At 56.4% G+C, this 14,718-nt stretch overlaps 5 protein-coding genes across 5 annotated transcripts; 3 read left to right on the top strand and 2 right to left on the bottom strand.

The window, feature by feature from the left end:
- The first annotated feature begins 1,520 nt into the window (after positions 1-1,520).
- On the top strand, positions 1,521-2,888 carry IE81DRAFT_318236 (Phosphoenolpyruvate/pyruvate domain-containing protein). Its single transcript, XM_025512599.1, has 2 exons — positions 1,521-2,226; positions 2,305-2,888. Exons 1-2 carry the CDS (start codon positions 1,635-1,637, stop codon positions 2,574-2,576), a joined length of 864 nt encoding a protein of 287 aa, XP_025366420.1. The 5' UTR covers positions 1,521-1,634; the 3' UTR covers positions 2,577-2,888.
- On the bottom strand, positions 2,728-3,273 carry IE81DRAFT_283574 (cytochrome P450; the record flags this gene model as incomplete). The annotated part of the gene is made up of 1 exon (XM_025511571.1): positions 2,728-3,273. A coding segment is annotated over one exon (546 nt), but the record flags the coding sequence as incomplete, so codon positions are not given.
- Positions 3,274-6,198: 2,925 nt separating this feature from the next.
- On the top strand, positions 6,199-7,525 carry IE81DRAFT_350324 (aromatic prenyltransferase; the record flags this gene model as incomplete). The annotated part of the gene is made up of 2 exons (XM_025516515.1): positions 6,199-6,224; positions 6,307-7,525. The coding sequence occupies 2 exons, from the start codon at positions 6,199-6,201 to the stop codon at positions 7,523-7,525; spliced, it is 1,245 nt and encodes a 414-aa protein (XP_025366418.1).
- A 234-nt stretch (positions 7,526-7,759) lies between these two features.
- On the bottom strand, positions 7,760-10,132 carry IE81DRAFT_369228 (MFS general substrate transporter). The gene is made up of 4 exons (XM_025517224.1): positions 9,237-10,132; positions 8,918-9,168; positions 8,556-8,850; positions 7,760-8,460 (listed from the first exon to the last, which is right to left on the bottom strand). The coding sequence occupies exons 1-4, from the start codon at positions 9,885-9,887 to the stop codon at positions 7,831-7,833; spliced, it is 1,827 nt and encodes a 608-aa protein (XP_025366417.1). The 5' UTR covers positions 9,888-10,132; the 3' UTR covers positions 7,760-7,830.
- A 2,567-nt stretch (positions 10,133-12,699) lies between these two features.
- Positions 12,700-14,462, top strand: IE81DRAFT_352944 (hypothetical protein; the record flags this gene model as incomplete). The annotated part of the gene is made up of 4 exons (XM_025516641.1): positions 12,700-12,876; positions 12,918-13,320; positions 13,419-13,637; positions 13,759-14,462. The coding sequence occupies 4 exons, from the start codon at positions 12,700-12,702 to the stop codon at positions 14,460-14,462; spliced, it is 1,503 nt and encodes a 500-aa protein (XP_025366416.1).
- Positions 14,463-14,718: the final 256 nt, after the last annotated feature.

Here is a 14,718-nt window from a genome sequence, read left to right as displayed (position 1 = left end):
TGCGCTTGCCACCTACACACGCCGCGCAGATTTATATACATGTCGACATGCGTCCACTGCATATATGCTGACTTGAGCGCTCTTGCACTCACACTTGACTGTTTCACGCACGGTCAACGCTGTGTCTCGCCGTCGTGCTGCTGCTCTGATTCAGCTTTGCACCCAAAGCTAGCTGCGATCGCTGCCGTTGCTTTCATGATCCGTGACGGCCTGCTCGCTTGCTGCTGCATATATGCGCCATGCGCCATGCGCCATGCCGTGTGACCGCGAGGTCCTTGCAGCTCGATCCTTCCTGGCAATGCGGCGTCATGCCCGAGCAAGCGAGCGAGCAAAAGCAATCATGACCGCGACTTGGCAGGCTGCATGCTTGCTTTAGTCTAGCTCACTTTTGAGATTCATCTATGCTAGCTGGGTGGGCGCAGTCAGAACTCAGCGAGGCGGCAGTCACGAGTTGAGGGGACATGCCTGCATGTATAATAGGTGCTGGCAGGAAGAGCAGACGGACGCGCGCGTGGGCTATCGGAACAACCACATCGAAATCTGAAGGACCGCGCGCTTAATTAAGCTAGCGAGTGCATGAATGAATTAAGGGTGCGGGTCATGCATGCATGCATGCAGCTCCACTCTGGCTGCAAGCTTAGCCCCCCGCACGTCTCTGCTATACTCACACTGCACTTTTCCCATGCATGCAGGCAGCTTCAATCATCCTCGTGCAATCATCGCGCAAATCAAAAGTCATGATCAAATCAAACCAAATCGAATGCATCGATCGCGTCGGGAGTATTCGCGATTCGTGATTCGTGATTGTCATGCGCGCATCACGATTCTTCCCATCATGCAGCGCGGCCATCCGCCAGTCTCGCATCATCCCCGCCGGGCGCACCGCGAGCATCCGGCCGGCGGCTCGATCGCGCCCGCATGTTCCTTTGCGCCTCCTTGGACGCTATACGGCTATTTGGCTCTTTCATGCATGGGCCACGGCCGGGCTGCCATCCATCCAGCAGGCATCCCGCACAGCGAATATGCGTTCGTGATCCGTCCATGTAGGGCGTCTGCATGATGCGATTCGCAGCTCTGAGTGCGCTCGAGTCGAAAGCGCACTACTACTATTCACGAGTCTGCATGAGTCTCGATTGGCGCTGCGCAATACGATGAGCGAGGCGGGGCTTTGCAATCACAGGAAACCCAAATTGAACAGCTACTGCTCGCTCCTTGTGCATGTGGGCCGCGGAGGCATCGTTGGTCTCGCGCAAGGCGACTTCAACCGCCCAAGCGACGAGCATCGCATGTGCATCATCTTTGGCTTGACCATTCGCGAATCTTGCTGCCTTGCCTGCGTCGAGGTGAATCAGTGAATGCAGGCCAGGTGATCAGGCTGGGCGAGACTGTCAAGAGCTAGTCGAGGCGCGACGGTGTGCCCATAGGCGTGCGTACCGCACGTGTTGCCATGCGTGCACCGCAAACGAGTGATGATGCCGAGTCCCAAGCTTTTGCTGCACTTTTTCGATTTGTCGTCATCCCCTTCTCTCGTCCGTACCTCGAGCCGTGCTATACAGCCGCACGAGCTCATTTTGACAGCCAATCACACACTCTGTCTCTATAATCGCACACTCGCAAATCCCCCCCCTTCCAGGATGGCTCAGTCAGACAGACCGACACCTGGCGTTCTGAGTCTGCGTCAAGCGATCGAAGAGCGCGCACCAGACTCCAGCAAGGGCTCCTTGCTGGGCTGTTGGCTAGTGAGCGGAAGCGTGAGCGTGGCCAGAGCAATAGCAAGCACTCAAAAGTTGGATTTCATCGTCATCGATGCAGAGCATGCTCCAACGGACGTCAGACTGGTGGACGACTTGATCAAGGCGATCAGGCTCTGCTCGCTGGGACGCACTGCGGCACTGGTTCGATTGCCATCTCAAGCTGTAGAGTGGATCAAATGGGCATTGGACGCGGGCGCAAACGGTATCATCGTCCCTCGCATAGACAGCGTGCAAGAAGCTAGACAGCTCGTCTCCAACGCTCGATATCCGCCCATCGGCGACAGATCTTTCGGACCTTTTAGCGCGCCTCTGGCCATACCTGCGGATGCCGGATCGACGACCAAAGGCGTCCTCGAGTATTTCACGCAAGAAGCGCCCAACGTCGTTGTGCTGCCTCAGATCGAATCTAGAGGCGGTCTGGAGCACGTGGATGAGATCATTGGCCTCGAGGGCATCAGCGGCGCCTTTGTTGGTGAGTTTGCGGGATGACGTGCTCAAACATTGCAAACGTAGCGCTCACGTCGATCTCTATTCCTTTTCGCTTCTGCAGGTCCTGTGGACCTTCGACTCAGCATCGGTCTGTCTCCGATGCCCCCCGCACTGGACAAGTACGAGCCCACGTGGAGCGAAGCAATTTCTCGCGTGATGGATGCCGCACGCAAGCACGGTAAAGTGGTCGGAACGGTCACCGACGGCACTCAGCAGATGATTGCAGATATTTCCAAGCTGGGATTCAGGTTCATCTCCACATCTACCGATCTTTTCGCCGTGGCTGAATCAGTGGCTCTTTCAGCAACACAAGCCAGAGCGGCGAGCGTGTAACGCTTGCAAAAAGAAAAGTGACATCCTATTCAACGATCGCATGTGGCTCGCGCAATGAGAGCGTAATGTTGGATACATCGGGCGCAACTACGATCTCGCCCTTTCCCAAATCGCCTGCAGTGTCGAGCGGCCGCGTGGGATGCAGCTGCCCAATATTGAAATTTAGCAAAATGTGCATCAAGGCCATCGGAAGGGCTTGAGTGGCCAAGTAGATTCCGGGACAACCTCTGCGCCCAAATCCGAATGGCCACACATCGTGCAGCAGATCACCGACAGATGCGGCATTATCCGCCTCCAACCATCTCTCAGGCTTGAACCTTAGCGGCTCATCGTACACCCTAGCATCTCGCAGGATATGCCCAGCATTGATGAAGACGATGCTTCCTTTGGGTATCAAGACTCCCTTGTACACATCATCCGCGTCGCACCTTCTCGGACCGTTGGTCGGACTGACGGGCGATAAACGAGATTGCTCCTTGACGATGGCTCGAATGTATGCCCACGCTTCCGCTTGCTCTCTCTCCGAGTCAAAGGTGGGTGGACCGTCCAGTTGGCCGAACGCATCGTCGAGCAGAATTTGCGCCTTGCGCTGCACATCCGGGTACTCTGCCAAGTAGCACAAAGTCCACAACAAGCTTCCAGAGGTGGTGTCTCCACTAGCAGAGAGAAGTCCAGTGATGAGGAATCTTGCTCGTTCGCATCCCAGCTCCCGACGTGCTTCCTTGCCTGCGACGAAGCGAGCGTGGTAGTCGTGCTCGTCGCTCTCTGCAGCACCGTGGCGCGCGTCTTTGTGCACACCCGATCCGATCTTTTCGACCAGATCGAGCTCGACATTCAACAGGTCGAGATAGCGTGGCAGAAAGATGTCCATGAGTCGCTGTCGGGCTAAACGAATGACTCTGATCTCTCCGTTCAGAAAGCCAGGCAAATGCTCGAGCGCGGGAAAGAGCTGGGACAATCTCGAACGTATGCCAGCGTACTTTGTGATCCACTGCACGGCCTCCATCGCCTCCTCCACATCCTCCTCTCTCAATTCCTGCCCATCGAATATGATGCGCCAAGAGTTTCCCAGACCAAAACGTGTCAGCTCTCGCGGCACGCCAGCATCGTCAAAGGATCGCATGGCGCTCTGATGATCGACCTGTAGCAGCAGCAGTCGATCGCGCAGACGCTCGACCAGCTGAGCAGATTCGATCTGGATATACTCCAGCGACTTGGCCGTAATGGCTCGCTGTCCAAAAGACTTGTTGATGATGCTTCGCGCATTCTTCCAGTCAGGTCCGTAGGGTGCAAAGGCGGTGCTCTGCTCCGTGAAGAAGTGTTTCGCCGCGACATTCATGGGTCTGCTGCTGTATATCTTGCCTCTTCTTCCCAGCAGCTCCTCCACTGCTTGACGCGAATTGAGCATCATGACGCGTACAGGACCCAAGCGCAGACTGAACACTTCGTGCGAGGCGTATCGAGCGCCTAGCTCTCGCAGCTTGCCTCGCAGCGTCGGACCATCGGATGCTTGAAACAGGTGGCCAAAATAGGGCAGAGCGCCAGGCGGCGAGATGGGCAAGGCATGCTCGCATCGAAGAGCGCGGCCGCGTACGGTCGCTAGCCATAGCCCGAGGCTCGCGAGGAATGCGACGGACAGCGCTGTGAACATAGTCGTCGAAGTTGCTGCAATCTCCCCGCTGTAGAGCATGGCCGTTTGTCCTTTGCTTCGAATCGGGGCGGTGCGAAGCTCACGATCGAGTGCGAGTGGCTGCTGCTGCTGCTGAAGGGTGGAACGAGCAAGAGTCCGCGCGTGTCCCTTGACAAGAGGAACGACCAATTCGTGCGAGCCAGCACTCGTGCCTTCCGAGGACGCGACGTGGGGCGATGATGGCAGAAAATGGCAGGCGGCATGCAGCCATCGCGAACGAGGCCAACCTCCAAATGTGGCCTACACATATGGAATGCGCGCACCAACAGTCGTTCATCTGCGCGTGCAAGGGAGGCACATCGCGCTTCTTCGTGAGAAGCGCCCTGAGCAATAGCCCAGGTCTTGGGGATCGAGAACCGCATGATCCTTGACCACGGCAGACGAGCAAAGAAGCCTTGTGCGCTTCGGCTATAGCTGCGCTTCGCGCCGAATCCAAGCAAGCAAGCTGCGGACATGAGAGGATAGCTTGTCGAGGTCGAGCAGAGTTGCGAGCTGCTCGCTCGCTCGCCTGCCTGCCTGCCTGCCTGCCTGTCATTGCCGCAGACATGCAACTCTTGATTCTTGCTGCCCATGCGCTCCCCAGCGTCCGAACAACAACAAGTCGCTCGATCGTAATTGCGCGCCCGCGCGCGCGCGCGCCATCTTGCTTTCCTGCACTGCGGGCCATCTGCATGCTGCATCTGAGTTTGATTCGTGGATTACCTGCCACTCTAAAGGCATGCAAGCATTCGATCGCGGCGTAAGCGCTAGAGACCGCGGCGGCGAAACCTCCCCAGCATGAAACGAAGAAACAGTCGTGAGTCATCAATCAGTCAAAGTGATTGCTGCAGGAGAATCAAGAAATCACGAATGCGATTTTGATTTGAATATGCAATGCATGCATGCACGCCCCACGTGGTCCTCAGACGCAATTTTGAATTAAGCGTGCATCACACAAGCGAGCTCGTCGTGCATCCGCGCACTCTCGCGGCTACCTACGCACGACTGTGCACGACTGACTCTTCATCCCCACCCTGAATGACCTCTGAGCGCTCATTGTTGCTGCAGACAGCAGCGTTTGACGAGGCAACGAGTGCGAGGGAGGACACGTTTCAGCATCACGCGGTCCACACGCTCACAGCGAGATCAAGCACGTACGCGAAGCGAGCTGGTCTGTCTACCAACGGCGCGGCCGGCGTCTCGAGTGCCCGAGGAGGAGCAAGTCAAGTCCTGATTTGCTCTCTCGATTGATGAGAGTACAGATGCATGCCGCCCCTCTCAGCAGCATCGCCAGCTTTGGCGCTTGCGAGAAGCAATCGAGTAGCACAGTACGTCTTGATCGGCCGTGCTGCCCAGGCCTCCGAATTGGCATGGCGCAGCTAAGGGCTCGGCATACTGAAGCTGTGTCTCGGTGATTCGATTGTTCTTGCCAGCCACATGGTCTTCAGTCTTCAAGGACTCGGCGCCGAGAGTAGGTCATGGAATGACTCTTGCCATGGGGCGCGCTCGAAGCAGGTGCTGCAGCGGCTGTGCTGGGACGCGATCAACAATGTCGATCGCCTTTGCAGATGCGGCCACGGGCATGAAGCCGTGTCGCGACTCCGCGGGGGGGGGGGGGGGGGGGGGGGGGGGGGGGGGGGGGGGGCAGCACAGATGAGCTACGTTGCGGTCAGGAACGGTAATGCGTACATTGAAAGCATTAGCACTCAGACTGTCGCCCCTTCTCTTTTTCGTATATATATGGAGTCTTGAGTAGCGAAAGCTGATCATGCCGCTATTCGAGCGATTGCCTACAAGCTCACACTCCACTCTTGACCCGACTTTTCTACCATCAGACTCGGCTTGATGACGACATTTACAAACACGAATGTCTGCGCAATCGGCAGCAGGTCAGTGTGGCCTCTGACACACGATGAGAAGCCTACGTACCAGTCCATGGGCCATTTTCCGGGAATGTCCAAGCTAGTCGTAGGGTCCAGGTGAGCGTGCCAATCAATTTAGGACTTTTTTTTCTCCTGCTATTCTACCTACTCACGTGGCATCTGCGTTACTCTGCTGCAGTCCGCACTCCTCTGCTTGGCGCGCAGCACTCGAAACCCAATTCTATACGCTCAAGCATTTCTCCACCGAGCCTGAAGCAGCGCTCGATCAACTCCAAAGCTTTTTCGAAAAGCATTTCGTCGATGATGGGCTCCTCGGAGCGCCCGGAGAACTTCAAGGTCAGCCGTCTCGTTGGACATCCTTTGTGGCGGATGATCACTCTTTGCTCGAGTACAGCTTGGCGATCAGTCATTCGTACACTCGCCTACGTCTAGTCTTTGAGCCTGCGCCTATTCAAGTCGTCAGCCAGACGTCGAGGGACCGGCAGACGGACCCCATCAACATTTTGGCACCTTTACAATGGATTCAAAGACACGGCGCGCTGGGTCCACGAACGGATTTGACATGGTTTCAAGCTCTGCTGCCCGCTTTGACGGTGATGCCAAGCGACAAGATTCCCAAAGAGGCCTCTGGCTTCACACAGCTGGCGTTCGGTGTGGAGTTGCACAGCTCCGAAATCATGATGAAGGCATATTTCGGTCTGGACGCCAAGGCGATTGCAGATGGTCGGTGCAAAGAGGACATTGTGGAAGAGGCGCTAGCAGGCATACAACTGCGCCAGAGCTGGCTGCCCATCAGATCGTATCTCTTCGACTTGCAGCGTGCAGGCAAGCCCGCCGCGCTGGAATTCTGCGGCGTGGACTGCGTATCGTCCGATCAGGCTCGGATGAAGCTGTACATCCGCTTTAGCCGAATCGACCTGCAAGAGCTCGAAAAGCATCTGGATTGCAAGGGACACACGGATCGAAAAGTCTTTGAGAGCCAAAAAACCTGGGCTCGAGAGCTGTTCACACTCTTTGACGAGAAGCGAGAGCAGGTGATCGAATGTGCGGACTCTGACCTGTCCGCCCAAGAAGCGAGATCTCGCGGTGCGCTCGTCTACTACGAGCTGCGCAAGGGCACCACTGCGCCTACGGCCAAATTCTACCTGCCCATTCGCCATTATGCAGCCGATGATGACGACGTTGTGCAAAAGCTGGATGGATTCCTCTTTTCGCGCGGTCTTCGAGAAGCGGGATGGTACAGGCGCCTAGTGCAGGCATTCGTTACGCACCGCGCTCTAGCGAAGCGCAGCGGCGTGCAATCCATCATTGGCTGCGCATATAAGAAGGGCATCCCCGAGCTCACCGTCTATCTGGCCACCGAGCTCTACGCTCCTGAGCGTCCCTGGATGATCTGATCAGCTCACACTCTTCTCATGCTCACTGTCGCTCTCCATCGCTTGTTACACCTACGAAACAACTATCGAATCACATAGCCCGTGTGATCCATGCATCTTGATGTGACCCCTGGCAGGTACCTACATGTAGATACCTCACTCATCCACACATCTACTTCATGATTAGAAATACCATCTATCCGTAGCGTCCATCAACAACGAAATCCGAGGCTGCGTCGATGACGCATATACATTGCGGGTCGACTTGAAGTGAAAAGTCTGACGTTGGTGTGACAGGCACAGCGCGGGGGTTTGGAATTGCAGACTCAGGCGCTGAGCGTCACCTCAGGCTTCGATTCCGAGCTAGCTTTGACGCCCTTCTCGGCTACAGGAAGGCGAAAGTGGCGCACCATGAGAGAGGCAAAAAAGGCGATGCCTGCCGCTGCGACAAAGGAGATCCAGATGCGGTAGAAGCCTTGCTGGAGGTAGCCTTGAAGCGTCTGCGAAAAGTTTTGAATGATGTTGCCAGGAAGACCTTGCTGTCGAGTGCACCTGAGCAGCGCTTCGGGTCCACTCGCAGATCTCAAGCAATCTGCAAGGCTGGAACCTTGACCTGACGATCCGAGCATGTTGGCAAGTCTTGGTACCTCATCGGTGACGAATTTGCCAATCTGGTCGTTGAGCAGCGCGCCACCCACAGCAATGCCGATGAGCGCACCAAAATTCATCGCGAGCGCAACCAAGCTGCTCGCTTGAGCAATCTCGTCGGGATCAACGAGATGCTGCATGACGATGGGTGCTAGGTTGGCCAGGGAGCCAGAGCCGAGACCGAGAATAATCTGCCAGGCGAAGAAGGCTCCATCGGCCGTAGTTGCCGAAGTAGTAGAGAGCAGACCGCCACCAATAGCGCAGATTATCGCTCCGATGATCAGGAGAGGCGACCAGATGCCAGTTTTCTGAGAGGGAAGGGAAGAAAGACAGACGCAAGGCAGCTCGTCAGTTTGAGGGCTCGGTGTGTCACTGAAGCGCACGGTCGCGCACCGTCGCTCACCTCTGCTACCCCTCCGCTGATGCCGATAGAGACGGTGCCAAAAACGATGAATGGCAGAATCATGACGGCTGATCGAACGACGCTTCGACCTTCAACGATTTCGTAAAAGATGGGAAGAAAGTACGAGGGCGTAATGCCGACTACGCCGCCCATCAGAGTGATGATTACCAACAAGCCGACGGTCCGGTCGCGCGCAAAGACGTGCACTGGCACAGTCCGATGGCTCTTTTTGAGTGTGGGGCGAAATTGGGATGCAGCAAAGAGCGCGTAAATGAAGGGCGAGGCGAGGAGAGGCCTGGGCAGAGTAGATGCGCTAGTCAGCCATCGGCACTCCACAGAAGCTTCTTCTGCGTTGCACGCACCCGAGCACGCGCCCACTTGTCCAGGGACTGTTAGGCTGCCCACCAACGAGAAGGGGATACACCAGCGCAATCGCGCCGCCACACGAGAGCACTGTTCCAGGAAAGTCCAACGCAGCGAGCGTGCCAAGTAGGCCGCGGGACTTGCCAGGCATCGAGTCATCGTCAGGTACCGCTACGGGTGGCAAAGCTGGCAGCGCGAGCAGCAGCACGATCAAGGCGAAACCGCCGACTGGTAGCGCAAGATAGAAGATCTGAAAGAAATGCATCGATCCGAGGTAAGCGAGTGCGCAGAACTATCGATATCACTCGTCCCACTCACCCAGCGCCAAGTCACGTTCTGGACGAGACCTGCGCCGACCAGGGGAGCTGCTTTCATCCACACTGCCCAGGTAGCATTGCTGAGGCTGATCCAGGTAGGTCGTTTGCTTGGAGGAGAGATGATGGCGATGATGCTCCAAATGCCCACAAAGCTTCCGGATCCGCCGACGCCTGCCAAAGTGCGACCGGCAAGGAACATGCCTAGGCTCGTAGCAGCGCCACACAGCGCAGAGCCGATCAGAAAGAAGAGGAGGGCGACGATGATGACCCACTTTGAGTCAAAGGTAGCATACATGCGTCCCCATGTGAGCATGAGTGCCACAGTGGCCAGGAGGTAGGTGCTCTGAAGCCATGCGATGTTGTCGTACGAGGCGCCGATGGCCTCGGCAATGACCGGCGATGCGACGCCGATGGCATTGCTGTCTATCGCATTGACGCTCTCGGCGAGAAGAATTGCTGTCATGGAAGCGGCGAAGCGCGCCGTGGTCATTGGCACTCTAGCTACGTCCTTAGATCCATCTTGACCTTCTTTGGCCGGCGAGGAAGAGGCTGAGGCCGACGAAGGAGCGGAAAGGTCGCGCTTCTCTGGATGGCCATCTGTCGAACCCAGCGCATCCAGGCTACGAGGCGGATTCGCGTTTGGCGCAGACATGTCTAGCCGCGCGCTGTTTGTTGGAATGAGTCGAGCGTAGAGCGAGCCACAAGGGAAGGAAGGGGTGTTCGTGGGTTGGATGAAGCGCCGAGTGAGAGGAAGTCGAAGCTTGATTCACGACCCACGACGCGCTCACGCTCTCGCAAAGATCTGCCAAAGATCTCCTTGCCTGGCAGTGAGCACCTGCGACACGACTGCTGAAGATAAAGACCGGCTTCAGTCGTGACTTTTGATTACAGTGTACGCCTGATGTGATCGATCGTGAGATGGCACGTTGCCTGAACCAAGTCGACAAAGCCATAGGATCAGGCGGGCATGCCAACATGCATGAGACCGCGCACGCGCGCAAGTCAATCTACACCTGCATGCGCGCGAGGAGTCTGCTTCTCGATCACCGCGTGATGAGTCTGGATCTTGAATCGTCTTCTGGCTGAGCTCATGCAGGTGGCCGCGGTCTATCACTAGAGTGGTTTCCCCGGTCGAGCACCATGCAAGGATGCATGATGGCGCCCGCGCCAGTCCCGCATCGGCGCGCTAATGTGTTGTTCCAATCACGAATCTAGTTCGCGCTTTGCTGCTGGACGAGTACAGCGACGAGGGAGCGGCAAAAGCCTCGCGACTCGTATAAGATGTAGTGCGGGCGTAGACTCGTCATCTGCGCAAGATGGCGGCAAGTCGCCGACTTGCCTTGCGCTACACGCCGAAGAAGGCATGGTGTTCAAGAGCAATCCTTGGACTACCTCGCGCTATAGGCACAGCCATGCGTGGCAATGGCACGGGCGCGGCCGCGGATGCGACTGATGCTACCTTATGATGACGGCGGCTCAAGACCAATCAAGGTCGTGAATCATACGTCACTCGCAACTACACTCGTGACTCAAAACTGCTCCTGCACCTGCGTAGGCAAGGCGCACCACCCCCCGAACACTTGCCGGATTCAACGCGCGCGCTCGACCGCGTGGTTGCATATACATGCGTGTGCGCTGCACGCACGGGCGGGCCAAAGTCTATTCGGAATGACAAATCTTGCTCAGGCTGGAATCGTGAACAGTCAAGTCATCCCGCGCAGTCTGAACACGCAGGCAAGTCTGGTGTCAAATGACCCCCGCATGCGCGTCGCAGTCGATGCATACGTGCGGCGTCAGTCAGGGGGCGCACGAGGGGGGTCAAGGAGAATTCAGTCACGTATACCTTCGCAGCCGCGATGGGGCACGCCGAGCTCAGCACCGCAACAGCATCGATCTTGACTCTATGCTGCGACTGACCCGCGCAGGCCGCGCTTAGATCCAATCCAAGCACCTGCTGCATGGCCTCATGGCACACCATGCACTGCGCCTCACCTCTCGACGCTCGGACTGCTGTTCGAAAAGCAGATGATGTACATCAAAGCGAGACTCCACGCTTGAATCGCGCGCCATTTGCATCCGCATGAATTGATCACGCCGTCAAAAGCTTGGCCCGACGACGGAGGAGGCCTTCCGCTCGAGCCCACTCTTGACTGAACAGTCGTGAGTCGGGCAAAAGGGAGAGGAAGGCGGCCGGCCGGTCGGTCGTTCGGTCGTGCCATGCAGAGCAATCACGAGGTCAAATTTTCAAGGTAGTGGTCATGCCATGCAGAGCAACCACGAGGTCGTTCTTTCAATCCAACAAATTGCTGACCCTTCGTAGGACAAGAGTAGAGGCCCTTGGGCTCGCTTACATCTCTGAGATTGCAGGACTGCGCTCCATCGCTTGCTGGTCGTCCATGCTGAGCACTCTATTAGCGCCGCAGACTCAGGCCGGCCCTGCAGTAGAGCAGCAGCAACTCGACACCCGACAGCGTGAGCAGAGCAAAAGCAAAGCGGACTGAGCGTGGTGCGCGACTACAATTCAATTGGTCGGTAATTGGCCCGAAGAAGCCACGCATGCATGATGTGATTGTAGATTGCACTGAGATGATGATGGGAACATCGCACACGCCCATCATTCCTCGTCTTGTCGCTCAGCATTCACGATTGATGCAGCATGTGCGCGCTCATCAATTAAAGTAGAGAAACAGCTCGATCGCACTAGCAGCAGCTGAAGAGCAAGAGACGCCGCGGCGCCTCACGAGTGCGGCGTCAAGGGCGGGGCAAAACGCATGCATGGCGGTGCACCGAATAGCCAGCAGGGCCGCAACAATAGTGAATCTACTCTTTCGATGTTGTGCCAGAGAACACACCTGCGCGACGTTTGCGAACCGCGTGATGCTCAGATTTGCAACGCGTGCTACCGGCGTCCGGATCATGACAGACAGAGCTGGAGACGGAAACGCAGTCGTGAATAGGCGTCATCTCGGCAACGCATGGAGCAAGTAGCCATGCGTGGCGCATGGGAGAAGATGGCGTCGTCGTGGAAGTCGTCTATGCGTGGGGGATGCGCAAATGCGGGATGTGAATGTATGTCAGCTGCGGTGGTGCATGCTCTACACTCGCGGCTCGCGGCGATCTCTTCAACATCACTCACGACTGGACTTGTCCGAATCAGCGACGTTGGGCCATCTCGACTGAGTTCAATGTAAATCTCAAAAGTCATACCTGGTCATTCGATCACGCATGCTGCCCCCCCCTCAAAACAACTCACCTTTCACCTCGCTCTTGGCTTCCGTCACGACCATCCGGCCGCCTGCTCTTTCTTCCCGCCCGTTCGACAACTCTTAAGCCAGCTCTGACCCACTGACCACAGAGAAGCGCCTCTCTCTTGCCCACTCAGCCCGCCCCTTTGCTCGGCATTCCAGCACCCTCTCTGCAAGTCCACCTGCTCGATCTGATCCTGCCACGACCTTGCACGCACCATGAGCGAGACTTCGAGCCTCGACAACTCGAGCGATGCCGCTCCTGGTATGCACTTCATCGTCCCAAATCTTTGGTATCAGCGTCAAGTGCACTCGACCATTCAAGTCCTAGTCTTGGGTTTCTTGGTCTGGGAAATTGTCATTGCGAGTGCGGGTAAGAGCAAAGAAGCACCAGCTGTAGTCCTGTTCCTTGACACCGCATCCTTCCATCCTCTCAGACTTCTGGTTGGGAGCTGCGACAGTGGCTTCGGCCCCGCAAGAGATGGTCGCTCTGCCTGTTCACACTGGGGCGGTACTTTGGTCTCTCGGCCTTGCTGGCCTCCGTCATCTTGAATATCGAGGATGGGGTAACGGCACATTTCTGCTCAAAGTATCAGGCCGTGCTTCCCATCTTGGACGGTCTGGGATATGCAATCATCACCCCGCTGCTCATGCTGCGTACATGGGCCATCTGCAACAAGAACAGGTGGATTGGACTGATCATGGCTGCAAGCTGGCTCTCTTCGCTCGTCATCTCCATGTATGCCGCCCAATTCTACCAGGGCGTGCCATTCGCGTCTGTGCCGGGTCTCGGTCCGGTCGGAGGATGTGCCAATGATCCTGCCAATTACTGGCCCGCCGGTGCGTCTCTCGGTGCTGCGATCCGAGTTTTTAGCGGCAACTTTGCTCACCCTGACACAACGTTCCTGCTGCAGGCGTTTTTATTGCCTGGTCCATAGTTGACGTTCTGTGCTTTGTCTTTGCGAGCGGCAAAATGCTTCTCCTTTGGCGCCAGACTGGCTTCAAGACGAAGTTTCAACATACGCTGTTAAAAGAGGGTATTCAATACTTTCTCGCTGTCATGGCGGCCAACATCGTGAACATCATTTTCACCCTCAGCGACAGCCTGCCCTTGTTCATCAGACCTATCATGGCTGGGCCGGCAGCAACGGTTACGTGTGAGTGGTGACTTGCGTTCTTCGCTTCGGCCAAGCAATGCTAAAGCACGGGCTTCTCTCTGGCGAATAGTGATAGGCTGTTCGCGACTGTACATGAGCCTGCTTGACCAATCTGGCCAAGGCAGTCACACCGTCATCAAAGCGCCGAGCCACACGCCCATCCATTCTGGTGGAACAAGTGCCGACGACGACTTTTTGAAGCCCTCTGGACTCCAACGCAAGCTTGACGAGCGGAGACCGCGAGACGTCGAGGATCCTCTTCACCAACAACAGCCTCGATATGACTTCTCGAGCCCTGTTCGACAGTCGTCAGAATTCTCTACACATCTTAGGCAGATGCCGCGCTCCACCAACGACGGCTTCCCGTCCAGGCAACGAAGCCACAGCATTTCCAAGAATTTCTCTAGCACCTGCATTATCTCTGCGGCTGGGTGGCAGAGAGAGAAGGCGCCTCCGCGTAGACAGCCCCCGGCATCGGCCGAAGCCGGGCGCGAAGGGATCGAGCACCACGAACTCGGCAAGACCGACATTGGAGCGATTCGGGCTATGAGTCAGTATGATCAAGGCGCCGAGTCGCCTTCCACATCCAGCAACAGTCATTTCCAATCCAAGAATCTCGCAGCGCCTTTCGAACGGTCTGCTTTGCATAGCCCGCAACCTTTTGAAGTCCTTGCGCATAGTGCACATGACGACTTTCAGGAAGAAGTAAGCAACTCTCCTACCTCGACCGCTCAATTCGAGTCGTCGCTTGCCATCCATCAGCGCTCGGCATCGTCTTCGCTCGGGGTGCAGTACACCAGAGAGGTCGTCGTACATCAAGACTAGAATGGCGCTTTATTACTGCAAGAGCTCCCTTTTCCTGCACTAGTAGTACACTTTGATGTTCTTTGTGCCATACGTACGACCCAATGATGATTCTTTGCATAGTTCAAAATTCGCCAGACCGAGCACCGAGAGGCTTGCTCGCCTTTCTCCTAAATCCGCTGGCCTTAGGGTTAGGGTTAGGGTTAGGGTTAGGGTTAGGGTTAGGGTTAGGGTTAGGGTTAGGGTTAGGGTTAGGGTTAGGGTTAGGGTTAGGGTT

Source organism: Ceraceosorus guamensis (assembly GCF_003144195.1).
Source record: "Ceraceosorus guamensis strain MCA 4658 unplaced genomic scaffold IE81scaffold_131, whole genome shotgun sequence".
Classification (NCBI taxonomy): domain Eukaryota; kingdom Fungi; phylum Basidiomycota; class Exobasidiomycetes; order Ceraceosorales; family Ceraceosoraceae; genus Ceraceosorus; species Ceraceosorus guamensis.
Note: the sequence above shows the minus strand (reverse complement) of the source record. Positions and strands in the feature narration are given on the sequence as shown.

Excerpts from the sequence above, each read along its gene's own strand:
- IE81DRAFT_318236 (XM_025512599.1), top strand. The coding sequence starts at position 1,635 with ATGGCTCAGTCAGACAGACCGACACCTGGCGTTCTGAGTCTGCGTCAA. Across the intron at positions 2,227-2,304 it reads CATCAGCGGCGCCTTTGTTG|GTCCTGTGGACCTTCGACTC; the intron begins GTGAGTTTGCGG and ends TCGCTTCTGCAG.
- IE81DRAFT_369228 (XM_025517224.1), bottom strand. The coding sequence starts at position 9,887 with ATGTCTGCGCCAAACGCGAATCCGCCTCGTAGCCTGGATGCGCTGGGT. Across the intron at positions 9,169-9,236 it reads AGAACGTGACTTGGCGCTGG|ATCTTCTATCTTGCGCTACC; the intron begins GTGAGTGGGACG and ends CATTTCTTTCAG. Across the intron at positions 8,461-8,555 it reads TCAGCGGAGGGGTAGCAGAG|AAAACTGGCATCTGGTCGCC; the intron begins GTGAGCGACGGT and ends CTTCCCTCTCAG.